This window comes from Ilyonectria robusta, assembly GCF_021365365.1.
Source record: "Ilyonectria robusta strain PMI_751 chromosome Unknown BGZ61scaffold_12, whole genome shotgun sequence".
Taxonomy (NCBI): Eukaryota; Fungi; Ascomycota; class Sordariomycetes; order Hypocreales; family Nectriaceae; genus Ilyonectria; species Ilyonectria robusta.
In genome coordinates this window covers 25,254-39,330 of record NW_025764446.1, presented here as the reverse complement: position 1 = coordinate 39,330, position 14,077 = coordinate 25,254, and the positions used below count along the sequence as shown (strand labels likewise).

The 14,077-nt window shown below is 56.3% G+C and overlaps 5 protein-coding genes across 5 annotated transcripts; 4 read left to right on the top strand and 1 right to left on the bottom strand.

Annotated features, from left to right (window-relative positions):
- Positions 1-672: 672 nt before the first annotated feature.
- On the top strand, positions 673-2,738 carry BGZ61DRAFT_354795 (fork head domain-containing protein; the record flags this gene model as incomplete). The annotated part of the gene is made up of 4 exons (XM_046240655.1): positions 673-792; positions 865-1,740; positions 1,794-2,599; positions 2,657-2,738. 4 exons carry the CDS (start codon positions 673-675, stop codon positions 2,736-2,738), a joined length of 1,884 nt encoding a protein of 627 aa, XP_046103019.1.
- Positions 2,739-3,213: 475 nt separating this feature from the next.
- On the bottom strand, positions 3,214-7,510 carry BGZ61DRAFT_43322 (clustered mitochondria-domain-containing protein). Its single transcript, XM_046243904.1, has 4 exons — positions 7,291-7,510; positions 7,135-7,200; positions 7,019-7,077; positions 3,214-6,961 (listed from the first exon to the last, which is right to left on the bottom strand). Exons 1-4 carry the CDS (start codon positions 7,325-7,327, stop codon positions 3,326-3,328), a joined length of 3,798 nt encoding a protein of 1,265 aa, XP_046103018.1. The 5' UTR covers positions 7,328-7,510; the 3' UTR covers positions 3,214-3,325.
- A 378-nt stretch (positions 7,511-7,888) lies between these two features.
- Positions 7,889-10,012, top strand: BGZ61DRAFT_279960 (uncharacterized protein; the record flags this gene model as incomplete). Its single annotated transcript, XM_046238450.1, has 1 exon — positions 7,889-10,012. A coding segment is annotated over one exon (2,124 nt), but the record flags the coding sequence as incomplete, so codon positions are not given.
- Positions 10,013-10,608: 596 nt separating this feature from the next.
- BGZ61DRAFT_43312 (uncharacterized protein) lies at positions 10,609-11,254 on the top strand. Its single transcript, XM_046243901.1, has one exon. It carries the CDS (start codon positions 10,751-10,753, stop codon positions 11,117-11,119), a length of 369 nt encoding a protein of 122 aa, XP_046103016.1. The 5' UTR covers positions 10,609-10,750; the 3' UTR covers positions 11,120-11,254.
- BGZ61DRAFT_43319 (ferric reductase like transmembrane component-domain-containing protein) lies at positions 11,255-13,506 on the top strand. Its single transcript, XM_046243902.1, has 3 exons — positions 11,255-11,869; positions 11,955-12,167; positions 12,239-13,506. Exons 1-3 carry the CDS (start codon positions 11,390-11,392, stop codon positions 13,295-13,297), a joined length of 1,752 nt encoding a protein of 583 aa, XP_046103015.1. The 5' UTR covers positions 11,255-11,389; the 3' UTR covers positions 13,298-13,506.
- The last annotated feature ends 571 nt before the right edge of the window (positions 13,507-14,077 follow it).

Genomic DNA, 14,077 nt, shown 5'->3' with positions numbered 1-14,077 from the left:
AGGATTTTGGTGTTGGTCTGGGGGACGCGACGAGGCGAGACGAGAGACGAATGATTGACAAGGCCAGTATGCCAGCGTCGCTGTTACTTACCTTGGGTAAGGAATTAACGGGGTACTTTAGGTACCTCAGGTAGTAGCGCTCCCTCCAGGACAGCCGGCACCTTACCGGAAACCAACTGGAACATGCAGCGCCTTAGCGCAGCCGTAGCCCGTTACCCCCTTACTGCACAGGACGGAGTACATCCCTCACAGCACCAAGTATAGCCGCCGCCGATGTCCCTGTCTCCCTGTTGTGTAGCCCTTGGCAGGCCGCGCGACAAGGGGGTAAATTCTTGCCATGTTCTGCTTGAGGTGGGTCAATGTCGCGGTTTCGGCATATGCACAAATCGGGGCTCCATACCCGTCCCACAACCAAGTACCAAGTGGCCCAGCCCCAGCCCACTGCCCTGCCTGCCACTTAAATGACACTAGGTCAAACGCGAACGCGGTACAAACCTTACCAGGGATTTGTTGGATAATCGCCTTTACTCGACTCGACTTAACCACCACAGTCGACGACACTTCCGCACGCACACCACAGCTTTCGACGACTGGCCTCGTTAACCTGTGCCTGGCCCGTTTGTGCAAGCATCTTCCTTCTCTATCCCACCCATCTCCACTCGCCGCTGCACGATGCCACCTTCAGCTAAACGAGCCTCAAGGGCCCGTCGCGATCCGCGCAAGGGTGTGACCACCGCGCCCGCCGACCTCGAAGACTCGTCCCCAAGTCGCCCTGCGAAGCGTCGCAAGAAGGTACGCGGCAAAACAACATGAATGGTAGTGACATGACCCATCCTGGCCTCGCTGACACCATCTCTGCTACAGATCCACGACGACGACTCGCCTCCTACCACCGACGACGACCAGCTAGTGTCGCAGATCACTCAGCAGTTGAGGAACCAGCCCGTTCAAGCCAGCAAAGACCACGCCAATGCCATCCATGAGGCCAACGGGGACGGCGTGAAGGCATACGCCAAGGTCGCTGCCCAGGACTGGACCTTCTACATCACCAAGCTTACTGTCAACATCGGCCGCGCACCCGAGATAACGCATGCTGGCGCTGGTGGCAGTGGCGACAACGAGGATGAGGATCAGGTCCATATCGACCTGGGCCCCAGCAAGATGGTGTCGCGTGAACACGCCACCATCAGCTTCGACTCCAAGGACGAGAAGTGGTTTCTTCGTGTCAAGGGCCGTAACGGCGCCAAGGTTGATGGCCAGCCCCTCAAGGTCGGCGTCGCACACCCCCTCACCAGCGGCGAGGTCATCGAGATTGGAAATGTCGAGATGATCTTTGTGCTTCCGTCAGAGATCAGCCCTTTGCATGTTCACTCGACCTTTCTGCAGCGGTGCGGACTCAGCGCCGACACGCCTCAGGCTCGATCCTCTCGTCGACAACCCCTCATCGCCCCGGCACCTCCCGAGTACAAGCGACCAGGCACGCCACCGTCTGCCCAGAGTCTGCGCACATCCCATACGAAATCACCGGCCGCCAGCACCCCAGCAGTCATGGTGGGCGCCAACGGTGCCGACCTGAGCCAGGACGAGAACCAGCACATTAAGCCGCAGTATAGCTACGCCCAGATGATCACACAGGCCATCTTGAATGCTCCTGATGGCAAGTTGAACTTGAACGGCATCTACACCTTCATTATGAGTAGTTATTCATACTACCGCCACCAGCAAGCTGCCGGCTGGCAGGTGAGTTCCTCAACACACCTGGGATTGATGTAGTATGTGTTAACACAAGCTAGAACTCCATTCGACACAACCTCTCACTCAATAAGGCTTTCGATAAGATTGCTAGATCAACCGATGAGCCAGGAAAGGGCATGAAATGGCAGATCGTCGCTGAGGCCCGCGAGGAGATGGTGCGGAACGCGTACCGCATCGGCCGTGGAGGCCACCGAGGATCATCCGCTCCATCATCACCAAGCCAGCTCAGTTATATCACACATGGACCTAGAGATATGGCATCTAGAGAGCCCACGTCCGCTCGTAAACGCCGAGGCTCGCCTCTGCAATCACCGCCTCCCAGGCCCTCTCTCCTCATCGCCCAGTCGACTCCAGACAGACCATCGGACCGATCACTGGGCAGAAGTGCGACACTTACCGCCGATGGCAGTCCGCTCCCCCGTCCCAGGAAGACCACAGCAGCGGATTCATCATTCTCAGGCTATCATCCTCAGTCGCCTACTCTCACATCTTCCTATCTCCAGGAGGATGGGACGTCCTTTGTGACGCCTGCACCCCCGAGGGTTCACCCAAAGCTCGCTCCCCCAAGCACAGCACAGCGGCCCAGCCAGCACATGCCGACGAGCTCCCCCGCGCCATTCTGGAAGTATGCCGATATTGGCAGCACTCCGTTGAAGCCCTTGGGCTTGGCCCCATACGAACTGAGCCCTTCTAAGCCTGGCGGTGGATTGCCGCCGCAGAGCAGCAGCCCTCCCCGAGGAAACAAATCCCCCCCTAGCAGTCCGTCACGACCGCAAAGATCCAGCCCGCAGCAAATTGCCGACCCTGGTGAAGCGGAAGAAGAGGAAGGGTTCGATTTAACCAAGTATGTTGAGACCTCCCCATTATACTCATTTACGTGGTGCTAACTTGATACCACCAGGGGATTCCAGAGTATCGGATCCTACCACGCTCCGGTAGGAAGGGGTGCTTCCATTGCAAGCGCACTGAAAAGTCGCACTTGATGCTGAGATAACGACAACATGATGACGACGATGACGACGAGAAGGTGTTTTGCTTGTATACTATAAGGTATACTACGTAGCCTTCGCGTTATGTATCAACAAGCTGGCTTCAATAAGTCACGTTCCCCTCTATAGACGAGGCGGAACAACGATGAATTCTGTTTTTGCAACCTTCGCCTGGACTTGGTGCTCAGTTCGTCGTGGCTGTGAGCCTTCGCTCGTGGTTGGCCTGTTTGCCAACTTTGCGACCATGTTTAATGGGTACTTGGCAGCCACTGACACGAGATTGTGCTTGCTGCAGCAGGATTGCTCAAAGTCAACCAATTTTGGTATTGGAGTGAAGATATTCCTCTTGTGGTTCTAGCCTTTTGTAGCTACCCGTACAATATGCAAACGCGCCTTATAGATGCAAATGTATGACCAATCCCCATCCGCCCACCGTTCCAAGACCTACGCCAGGGGCCGTCTCCATTCAGAATCATCCGCCGCATTATACATGTATAATTCCTACTTTTACACAGCAGTGTGCAAATACCGATCACACAACAGCATCATGAGGCCAAGGCGTGAGGCAGCGTGCGATGTACTTACATAGCCGCCTGGCCTCGCCTCTTGGGGTTTCCTCGACTAGGTCGCTTCTTGGACGACTTGGTCTTTTGGTCACCTCCCTCGATGAACTTGAGGAGCTCGTCGATGCTGCGGGAATCGATTTGTGACCCCTGGGCGTTGCCGCCTGGGGGGGCAACAGAGGCAGCCTGGGCTGGGGACGCAGTCGTGTTGAAGCGGATTCCAGATCGGATTCGTCGCGCCTGAACGTCCTTGGCATGTTTAGCGATGGAGACGGCATTTTGCGTCAGTTGCTCCAACCAGCTCTCCGCTTCCTTGGTGTTCTTGTCCTCGGGGCCAAGCTCAGCCAGGAAAACGTTATACGACTCACGCATGCGGTTGACGGCTCCCTTAGAATCGTGGTCCAAAGCAAGCGCCTGAGCAAGTTGGAACAGAAGAGTAGCTGAGTTGACTGATTGCTTGCCAAAGACAGACTCGCACACGCGCAGTGACTCCTCAAACCAGAGTCGAGACTCATGGTAGGCCTTGAGATGTTGTAGCATCACCGCGGCGTTGTTGATGGTTGTGATAGAGTCGGGGTGGCCAGGTCCAAAGATGATCTTCCACATCTCTAGGGCATGCTTGGAGTAGATCAGGGCACCCTTGCTATCGCCAATTTGATGCAGGAAAAGACTCAGGTTGAGGTAGTTGAGAAGGGTCTCAGATGAGTCCACACCAACGGTCCTTTCGGCGACGATGATGGCCTTCCTGGCGAGCTCTACGGCAGCCTCCTTGTCGTCAAGCTGGTAGTACAGCATCGAGAGGCTGTTGTAGACCCTGGCAACCTCCGGGTGTAGGATCCCGTAGATCTGTTCATGCAGGGATAGAGACTCTAGCAGGAGCTCCTGGCCCAGCTTCTTCTGGTTCTGCATGATAGAGATGCGACCGGCTTCGAGGGCCTCCTCAGCGAGTGAGCTCCTGGGGGAAGAGTCCTTGACTAGGGGCACCATGTCAATGATGTCGTCGGGACGGAACGTGTGGATGTTAATCGGGGCGGCGATGACTGGGGGAGGCGAGTCACGACCCTTCTTCTTCTTCTTCTTGGACTCGCCGTTCGCTTGACCGTTGGTGATGGGCTGGACAGGCTTGGCGGGAATCTTTGCAGCCGAGTCATCGGCCGAAAACAAGTAATCCCGGGCCTGGACTTGGATGCCAAGCCTTAAGCAGACTTCACGGAGAAGCTGGGTAGGCCGAACCTGCGAGAACCACTTCTGGTCCAGCTTATACCGGAAACGCTTGAGGGTGTGCGCCTCGATGCTCGCGCGCAAAATCTCGGGCGTGAGTTTCTCAAAGGACCAATCTGCATCAGTGTAGAGAGCGCGCAGTTCGGAATCAATCTCAGCAACTGGCTTCGAGTTGAATACGTGTCCAAGAAGACAGTTAAGCAGGTGCGAAACACAGGCGTGGATGGCAGGAACAGGCACATGGCGGAGGTATACTGCAGCCACATGCTTGAAGGACCGCGTAACCATGTCCTGAACACAAATGTCTCGTAGGCATTGAAGCCTTCCGTCAGTGCTGAGCTCGGCAACCTTGCCTAAGAAGCGCACGTTGATTCCGCGCTTGTGTAGAAGTCGGCTGAGCGACTGACCATCCATTGGAAAGCTGATGTCCGATTCAGAGAGCTCTCGCAACAAGCCAGGGATCACTTGCTCACGCAGATATGTGCCTGCCGCCCTGACTTCAGCCTCATCGGCCATGAGCTCGGCCTTCTCGGCGTCTGTTTGTGGGGTTTGGCCACTGAAGGCATCGGGGTTGAGGGCAAATCGGAAGTCAGAGAGGTCGGGCTGAGTCTTTTCGCCCTTGGCCGCCTTCTTGCTTGTCGCCTTGGCAGGCTTCTCCTTCTCCTTATCACTGTCCTCATCACTGTCTTCCTCGCTGGATTCGTCACTGTCTTCCTCGCTGTCTTCATCGCTGGAATCTCCTTCCGTAGGCTTCGCCGCTTCGCTCCGGCGGGCAAGTTCCTTGTCCACCCACTCCTTCATCCTGTATCGTCCAAAGGAGTCGACGAGTTCCGGTCGCAGGACAGTCATCCGGTGGGGATACTCGGCCGCATCCTTGTTATCCCCGGATTCATCTAGCCAGGCGATATCCAAGGGGGTGATTCTGTAGAGATCCAGGACGTACTTGCGTCCATCAGTTCCCATCAGCCCCTTAGTTTCAACGCTTGCCTCCAAGTCAAATCGTTTTCCATCCTTGTCCCAGACGGGGTGCTTCTTGACCTTGAGCGCCTTGGACAGCTGGGCGAACCCAGCGGCAAACCGTTCGTCGGCGGCCACGATGTCCTTTCCATCAACGGCACCGTAGTCGATCTGGTTCTCGCCAGGCTCACGCTGCTTGAAAATCCCAGGTACAATACTCTGACCAACAATACGCTTTCCGATATAATCAACGACGACGGTAGCAGGAGTGAATAGACCCTCGATGTCGAGCTGGTTTACCAACTTCACGCCAGCCACATCCTTGCCAGTGGCGACTCGAGCAGCCTCATCGCCACCCTCGGAAGTAAAAGTGCCAACACCATCAGCACCGAATGAGAAAAAGATGTTGTTGTAGACAAAAATCTGGGCATCTTTGCACTCGGTAGGGTTCAGAGGGACGATCTCGCCTCTAGCAACCATGACGGCACCCTTGATAGCTGCGTCATTGTAGTCGGCAAACAGCTTAGACACTAAACGCTCTCGGAAAACCCGGTCTTGAACAGTCTCTCGGGGAAGCTCCTTGGCTGACTGAAATTCTTCGTTCCAATCTCGCAGAGAATCTGTGTTGTCGAGCCCAGCGATCAGATAAGTCTCCTGGGATCGTGTGGCGTCAGGAAGATGTGTGCAAAGAGAAGAAGTAGGGGCAGGGACAGCCCAAGGTGCAGCAGGAACCGCGTTGGTGATCTGAAAAGTGGCCAGGGGGTCCCTTTGGTTGTTGTACTCCTGGAGCTGCGTGAAGGATTCGGCGAAAGAGGGAGAGATGGTGTCGATTAAGTTGAGCAGAGAGTGAGAAGATTGGCCCTTGGGCGCCGGCCTGGGGAAAGGATCGAACTTTGCGTTGGATGACTTATTGATAAAGAAGCCCGAGACGTGGGATGTGATTTGGTATTGCTCGCCCTCGGTCGTGGTGACGATGAGGTACAGAAGATGACCTCGCTGCCTCAGGTGGGGTGGCGGGGGGTTCCAGGGCGACAGGGCGATGGATTTCACCGTCTTGGGCGCGGGGTCGGTCTCCTTGGGAACGAGGCTGGTCAGAGAGGGAATGGCCTGGAAATCGTAGTCCTTGATGGGCAGCTCGGCGGCGGCAGCCTCGTCTTTGTTCGTCTGTGCTTCGTTGGCGACCGTCTCGAAGAGCGAGAGACCAGGGAGCACACCCTGGGAAATTTCGGAGCGGTTTCCCGCGGCGCCAATGAGCTCTCGGATGCGGACGAGATGGACGCGAGCCTCCCTCTCAGTGTAAGGGTCTTGGACGAGGTGAAACTCCGGATTGGGTCCCAATTCAGGGATCTCGGCGAGGGGGATGAAGTCATTGATCCGTTCGCCGTTGTACTCGAGGTGGAAGCACGTGTACTGGAAGGCGGCGGGCATGTCGATGACGGACTGGCGAACCTCATGAACCTGTTCCTGGGACGACACCTATACGATTGCGTGAGCATGAGGAACGCATACCGGGGCGAGGCGGAGGGGACTGACCACGATCTGTATATTTTCAGACTTTGCATCCGGTAGGACGATAGTGAGGTTGACCACGGCTAGGGATGGATTGTGTCAGAAGGTAGTCGAGCGAAGAAAGTGCCGGCAACAATTACCTTCGGAGCCCGCATCGACATCGGGAGCGGGCATGGTGTTCTCCAGCTCCTCGCTCGCGGCGGCTACTGCATCGGTCAGCTGCCGGTCGACGGCCTTGACGGGGGTCGTGGAAATGTGATGTGGGATGTGGGAAGCTCGGATTTACTATTACTTACCTGGCGCAGCAGCTGGAGGGACAGGGTCGGAAGCCATGATATTTTTTTTTTTGGAACAATTAGAATGGAGAAACTAAACGGAGAAGGAGACAGGGTGACACAGAAGAGGGGGAAAACCAGGCATGGGACATGCACTGGCGATGACAGGCAATCAATTGAAATGACTTGGTCTGTCAAATGTCAAGATGGAGAGCGGTGGGCGAGAGGAGAGGAAAAAAATTGCTACTTTTGCTCACGGCAATGCGGTACGTGGGTGGTAGGTAGGCAAGTAGCCGGCGGGGACCCTGGACAGCCGGGATACCTCCCGTAGCCTGCCAGGCTCGCCGGTGCGTTTGGTACACCCCGGGTATCCCCGTGAGCCGCATTCCCGCTGGACGGCCGGCTAACCCCAGGAATTAGAAAAGGCACTAGTCCCAAAGAGGTCGAAAGTCAACAGTGAACTTAGGTACCAGTCAAACAATGCAACCGGCCGTGAACGCATCATCCATCAGCACTTGACATTTCCTACAATCTACACCATACGCTCATGGCTGACTTCTATTGCTCAGTGTGCTAGAACTATCGAATAATTTACTCAGCATCTTCAATGATCGAGACAATATGTTCCTTCCCCTCGCCATCGGCGCACACGATGCGAGCCGACAAGGGCCGACTCAAGTCCAAGGACGAACTCCAGCCATGGACCGCCGCTCGATGCCACCGACTTCTCCGTCAATTGCAATGCCGCCTTGGGAGCTTGCGGAAATTAGTCCATGAGGCTCGACAGCCTGTAATCAGACGCACATCCAAGCGAGCCAGCCTCCAGGAGGAGCACACGAGACCACCGAAACGCACCCGCTACACATACGCACAACGCCGATCGACATCATCGAACCCCAAGACTTCGAATCCAGCCTTGTCGACGCCTCCACGGACGATCCGCACACTAGGTACGATGAACTTAGGACGTTGCTCGCCCGCCTCCGAACGGGTCGATTTTTCCACGCCTATGCTTCGTAGGGTTTGCATCCAGCCTGGTGCCTCCAACTGCTCGCCGAAGAGAGACGACACAGCAAATTCGATGCCTTTGTCCCTAGTCGCAGAATTGCACTCGCTCCGCCGCCTCGCCCCGGAGGGCCACTATCGCATATACGAAGCCATCTTTGGCTGGCTCAGTGGCCTACTACGCTCGAACGAGACCAAGTCGCCAACACCGCACCCGAAGAGTTTGTTGGGCATGTGCTTGCGCAGGGTTCCCGCAGCTTTGGCGGAAATCGAAACATGGGACCGCCAGATGGCGGAGGAGAACGGAACCAAGTCCGTATGGGACTCGTCCAACGCCTCTGTCGAGCTTTATGGACAGCTCGAGACGTTTGGAGCAGCCGGGATGGGATGGAAACCGTTACGACTGGTTGTCCGCGCACACGCATTATCGATCCTGGCCGAAGCCGTATCTGAGGGGCTGTTTGAGCCTGAATTCGTGCGCCTGCTAGCTGAGCTTTACCTGAGCTTTAAATGCGCCCAGAATGCTGCTACGATTGTGTCGCGTCTTCCGTCTCAACTGACAGGGCCAAAGAGCTCGTCGAGTACGTTTGATGAAACTAGGAAGCTCCAGCCGCTGGCGGTCATCGTGAAAAGCTTGCAAGGAGCGAATAGGCCTGGAGCTTCATTTGATTGCCTGACCAGCCTCATCAACAGCGGAAAGCTGCCGCTGACGTGGGCATATACGAAAGGGTTTAATGCGGTCTGGGCAACAACTCTAGAAGCTATGGCTACCAGCAAACCGGAACCCTCAGCTATTGTGTTCATATGTACGTTGATGGAGCAGCTTTCGACACACGGGGGAATGGATGATTCACCAAAAGAGAGCACGAAGAAACAGGCCCTGGTCAGCGTGGCTGCCGGATTGACTGCCATGGCACTGACGCTAGGAAACGGAAACACAATTGACATAGGCCCAGCCCGAAGGCCGGCCGCCAGGCGGATGATGCATGTTCTAGATCGCTGCGTGAGTCATTTGCAGTGTCAGCAGAAGGCTTATGGCGAGGATCTGTTCGTTCTCGCCATGGCACGATATATCGCCATGGCTGAGAGCAAATGTGTTGACTCGGCAGTACGGAGACAGGCAGAAGAGGAGTTCAGACAACTAGCGGTGGGAGACGACGATGCCTCATCGCAGACACAATATCACCAAGCGCTGTTCCTGGCGATATCCATTGCGCGGTATCGGGGGCGGGCATGCAGCATGGCGTGTCATGATGTTCTGTCGGAGATTTGCACCTTGCTCGATGGCCTAGGACTCCCTGATTGGTTTCGCAGGGGATTGAGGACGGATGGGGCTTTCCTTTTGGCACAGAAAACAAACGACCTTCGAGACCTTGCTTTTGCAGAAAACCTTCCTGTGACAGGGAGAGGATATGCCGAGGCCGGCACCATCTTCTCGGGGTGGCGGTGGGAGGAAGGCATTAGCGAGTGGGTGCTTCCAAGCCCAACGTCCATGGGCCGAGGAGACGGAGGCGGCTGCGGCGAAAGCTTAGAAAGCGGAAGGGTGAAGGGAACGGGAGGGAACCTGGCCCCAGATCGGGGGCGGGGCCGGGGCTGGGTCCGGGGGCCGGAGGGAGAGAGCCGGAAACGAGACGGACGGGGTATCAGCAAGGGAGGGAGAAACACAAACGGTCACGTTGACAGCGACGGCGATAGCGACGGGCATGGCGACGGCGAGGAAGACAGTGGAGATGAACTCAGCGGCGAGTGGGATGATGCAGCCGGCATTTGTGGGCTCGGGCTGGGGAATGCTGCCAGGACCAGCATTGCGGGCAGCAATTGGGACCCAAGAGGGCGGCATCCTGGGAGCAGGAGCAGTCTCAGCAACCACAGGATTGGGAACTCGAACGATATCATGGGCGAGGAGAGCCCTACTGGGAGGGGCACCAGAAACAGATCCTCGTCATCGGCGGCGTCCGCGGCGTCGTCATCAGGGAGGCAATCGCAGTCACAATCACGGTCGCGGTCGCAGGCGCGGTCGCGGGCGCTGGCGGGAGCTGAAGGACAGCCAACCAAGGGCAGCAAGCGCGCGGGCTCACGGACGATGATACGGACGCGGACAGGGACGGGGGCGGGGCGGTTCAGGGGCATGTCGCAACGGAGGGACAGCGCCAAGCAGGCCCTGGAGGATGATTGGGACGAGCTGGTGTAGTGCATGTAGGGCATACCTTGTAGGGCATACCTTGGGACGGCTAGGGCATGGCTAGGGCATGGCTCAAGCTGTCGGGGGAGCGTCAAGGGAGTGTCGAGAGTGTGTCTTTTTGTGCGAGGCCTTACGACAGCATCTGTCACTGTGGATCATCAGCCACTTGAAACCGCCGCCGCTGCGAGTGGTTCCGCGTGGCTCCGCGTGGCTTCGTGTGGCTGGCGAATCAATCGACTTCGTCTCTCAAGTTTTCACAAGTTTCCCCCAAGTGCCCAAGTGCCGGGGAGTGGCATGTTTCAGGGGCCCCGCCGGCGTTGGCTGGTTGGCTGGCGTTGGCTGGCCTCATGGACCCGTCTCTTTTCCACCAACAATCGATCGAAGGCCATCCCAGCCATCGCGGTGCAACATTCTGAATCTGGACCCCCGAAACACTCGCCTTGCCGGGGGAACGAAAATCTCAATTGGCTGCCCCTGTCGTCCCGGGGGGTCGCCGCTGTGATGGCCAGCACGGACTGCATCTGCATTGCTGGTCCTGGCGGGACGCGGCAGCTGTGCTACTGGATGTTGGAGTCGTGTCTTCCAAGACGGACGCCGAGTGTGGCCAATCCGCACCCAGGCGTAATTACTACGGACTTTTGCGTCCATCTCTTGGATATTTAATATATTGTGCCAATGCTCTCGGCGAATCCGTTCCTTTCCCAGCGGTGTTGTTACGGCTGCTAGATTGCACGCCCCTTTCCCTTCTCTCTTCCTCCCTTCTTCTACACTTCGTTTCTGGCTGTTTTGCCTCTTCATTCCTTGGGACTCCATTCCTCGTGGTTTCTATTCTTGTTTCTCTTCGCCTTTTTCTCTCTCTCCTTCTCTCTCGTCACTCTTATCCTCCTCTCTTCTATCCTCGTCCGTTTCTCTTCATCATTTACCGTCACCACAATGGGAGCAGGCTCCTTTCAGCGGCGGTATGAGCCCACTCCGGCAGAGATTGAGGCCGAAAAATGGGGCGAGCAAAACAATGAAGAGCTGTCCAACTACCTCTTCATCATCTGTGGTGCTGTCGCCGTCGCCGTCATCTTTTGGAAACTCGCCGACAAGGTCAACAAGACTGTCCGAAAAGTCGCCTGTCTCAACAACGACCGTCAACGATACTTCGCCATCCCGTCTTCGACCTTGGCCTCGGTCAAGCGCCACATTCTGTACGCCCCGGTCTTCCGCAAGAGACACAACCGCGAGATTCAACTGAGCAAGGCCGTCAACATCGGCACGCTACCCACCCGCTTTCAGCTTCTCTTCCTCACCTCGTACTTTGCCACCAATGTCCTCTTTTGCGTTTACAGAATTCCCTTCGCGGAGACGAACGCAATCGCCGCCGCGGGGTTGCGCAACCGTGCCGGTGTTCTGTCCGTACTCAACATGGTATGTCCACCTTTTTCCCGACATGTAAAACAATGTTTCTGTCCGTTTCTGTTGCTGACTTGACGCCCTATGATCTGCCGAGTAGATCCCGCTTTTCCTTCTCGCTGGGCGAAACAATCCTCTCATCCCCCTTCTGGGCATTTCTTTTGATACTTACAACTTGATCCATCGCTGGTTCGGCCGCATCGTCATCCTTGAGGCTCTTGTCCACACCCTCGCCCATTATCAAAAGGCGAACTGGGCAGCAGCGGCTTTGTCTAGCACATTCGCCAGCGCTTTTTTCCTCTGGGGCTTCATCGTCGGTCATCCCAATCTCGGGCTATTCCGCCTTCATCCTAACTGGACTCAAATCACTAATTCATACCCCAGGCAACCTGTGCCTTTGTCGCTCTTGGTCTTCAGGCTTTCAGCCCCGTTCGACACGCCTATTATGAGATTTTCAAGATTATCCACATCGCCCTCGCCATCCTCGCCATCTATGGGCTGTGGATTCACCTCGCCGCCTATGACCGACAGCTTGGATGGTTGAAGGCTGTAATAGGACTCTGGGCTGGGGACCGAGCGGCTCGTGTCCTCCGCATGCTCCGATCTCACCTCTTTGGTTCGCGGTCGAGGACTATTGTCGAGGCATTGCCAGGTAACGCCGTCCGGTTGACAACGACCCTTGCCCGGCCTTGGAGCGCCCGTCCGGGTCAGCACGCCTACCTGTACATGCCCAGCCTCAGCCTCTGGCAGTCCCATCCCTTCTCGATCGCTTGGGTCGATGGTGTTGAGGACCCAACCACCGAAAGGCTAGCAAGCACACGCCAGGACCTCATAGGCTCGCAACAGATGCGCGTGTCGTACGTCATTCGCGCCAGAACTGGATTCACCGATTCACTGTACAAGAAGGCCTTGGCGGCACCAGGGGGGAGGCTGGAGACGACGTGCTACTCCGAGGGCCCCTACGGCGGTACACACTCACTTGATTCCTACGGCACGGCTGTGCTCTTCGCCGGTGGTGTAGGCATCACCCATCAAGTCCCGTACGTGCAGAAGCTGGTCGCTGGATACAGTGAGGGTACTGTGGCAACTCGCAAGATCCTTCTAGTCTGGACTATCCAGAGCCCTGAGCACCTTGAGTGGATCCGCCCGTGGATGACTGAGATTTTGGCCATGGATAAGAGACGGGACGTGTTGCGAATCATGCTCTTCGTCAGCCAGCCTCGATCTACCAAGGAAATTCACAGCCCGTCCTCGACGGTACAAATGTTCCCCGGACGTCCCAACATTGATACTCTCCTGTCCATGGAGCAGGAGCACCAAGTCGGAACCATGGTTGTCTCCGTGTGTGGCCCAGGTGCTCTGGGCGACGAGGTGCGACGGGCAGTGCGAGCTCGCCAGGACCGCAGCAGCATTGACTTCATCGAGGAAGCATTCACATGGTAGTGCTGTGGCGACCCGTCACCGCAGCTACGTGCCTGGGCACTGCTGGAAAGATGAGCCCTTAACATGCCCGACAAATGACCATCTTGGTTCAATTACTTTGTATTTTAGATCTACCTGTACCTACGTTCTTTTCGCAGCCCCGGTGCCAACATACCAACCGAGATTCTCAGCAGCCACAGATAGTACATAAAGAGAGAGGCGTGACTGAATTTGATTATTCGCAACCCACGATTCGTGACGGGCCCGTCAGCCCCTTTCCTGTTTACATGACCTTGTCTTTTTGCGGCGAGGAACCCACTCCCTTGTCACAAACAAGTGAAGAGATGAAACCTGCGAAAAGTGTATATCGACTTGGCGAGCCACCGTTTCCATGTCTCCTCCCACAGCAGATAAGACCACTTTGGCTTCCGACGAACCCTAGGCACCTAGGTGACAGAACGACAGGCACGTGTCCCTGCAGCAGGGGTTGGCGTCGCTTATTACCGTGTTTGTCGTTTCTCGTAGCCGCCAGCCCCGAGATGGCCAGCAGGTGATCAAACAGCGGACTAATCTCAAGCCCGCGATCCCACGAGTCAGATGATTACAGGGAGCTTGGCAGCAAACAGGGGACGGGACGATTGCCTTCAAGACTTGCATAGCACTTATGTACTCAAAGGGGGGAACGAAAAATCCCAACGAGGGAAGATCTCCGTCCCCTCCAATTGCCAGCCCGGCAATTGAGCCGTATCTCAGAACAGGTCCGATTGATATCGAAAACGCGGGTCTTGTCTCTGTCCAGTC

Bases quoted from the DNA above. Each gene is read 5' to 3' on its own strand.
- BGZ61DRAFT_43322 (XM_046243904.1), bottom strand. From the start codon at position 7,327: ATGGCTTCCGACCCTGTCCCTCCAGCTGCTGCGCCAG. The intron at 7,078-7,134 runs GTAATTGTTGCC...ATCCATCCCTAG, and splicing joins TGTCGATGCGGGCTCCGAAG to CCGTGGTCAACCTCACTATC. The intron at 6,962-7,018 runs GTCAGTCCCCTC...GCAATCGTATAG, and splicing joins CTGAAAATATACAGATCGTG to GTGTCGTCCCAGGAACAGGT.
- BGZ61DRAFT_43312 (XM_046243901.1), top strand. From the start codon at position 10,751: ATGTTTCAGGGGCCCCGCCGGCGTTGGCTGGTTGGCTGGCGTTGGCTG.
- BGZ61DRAFT_43319 (XM_046243902.1), top strand. From the start codon at position 11,390: ATGGGAGCAGGCTCCTTTCAGCGGCGGTATGAGCCCACTCCGGCAGAG. The intron at 11,870-11,954 runs GTATGTCCACCT...TCTGCCGAGTAG, and splicing joins TTCTGTCCGTACTCAACATG to ATCCCGCTTTTCCTTCTCGC. The intron at 12,168-12,238 runs GTCGGTCATCCC...TTCATACCCCAG, and splicing joins TTTTCCTCTGGGGCTTCATC to GCAACCTGTGCCTTTGTCGC.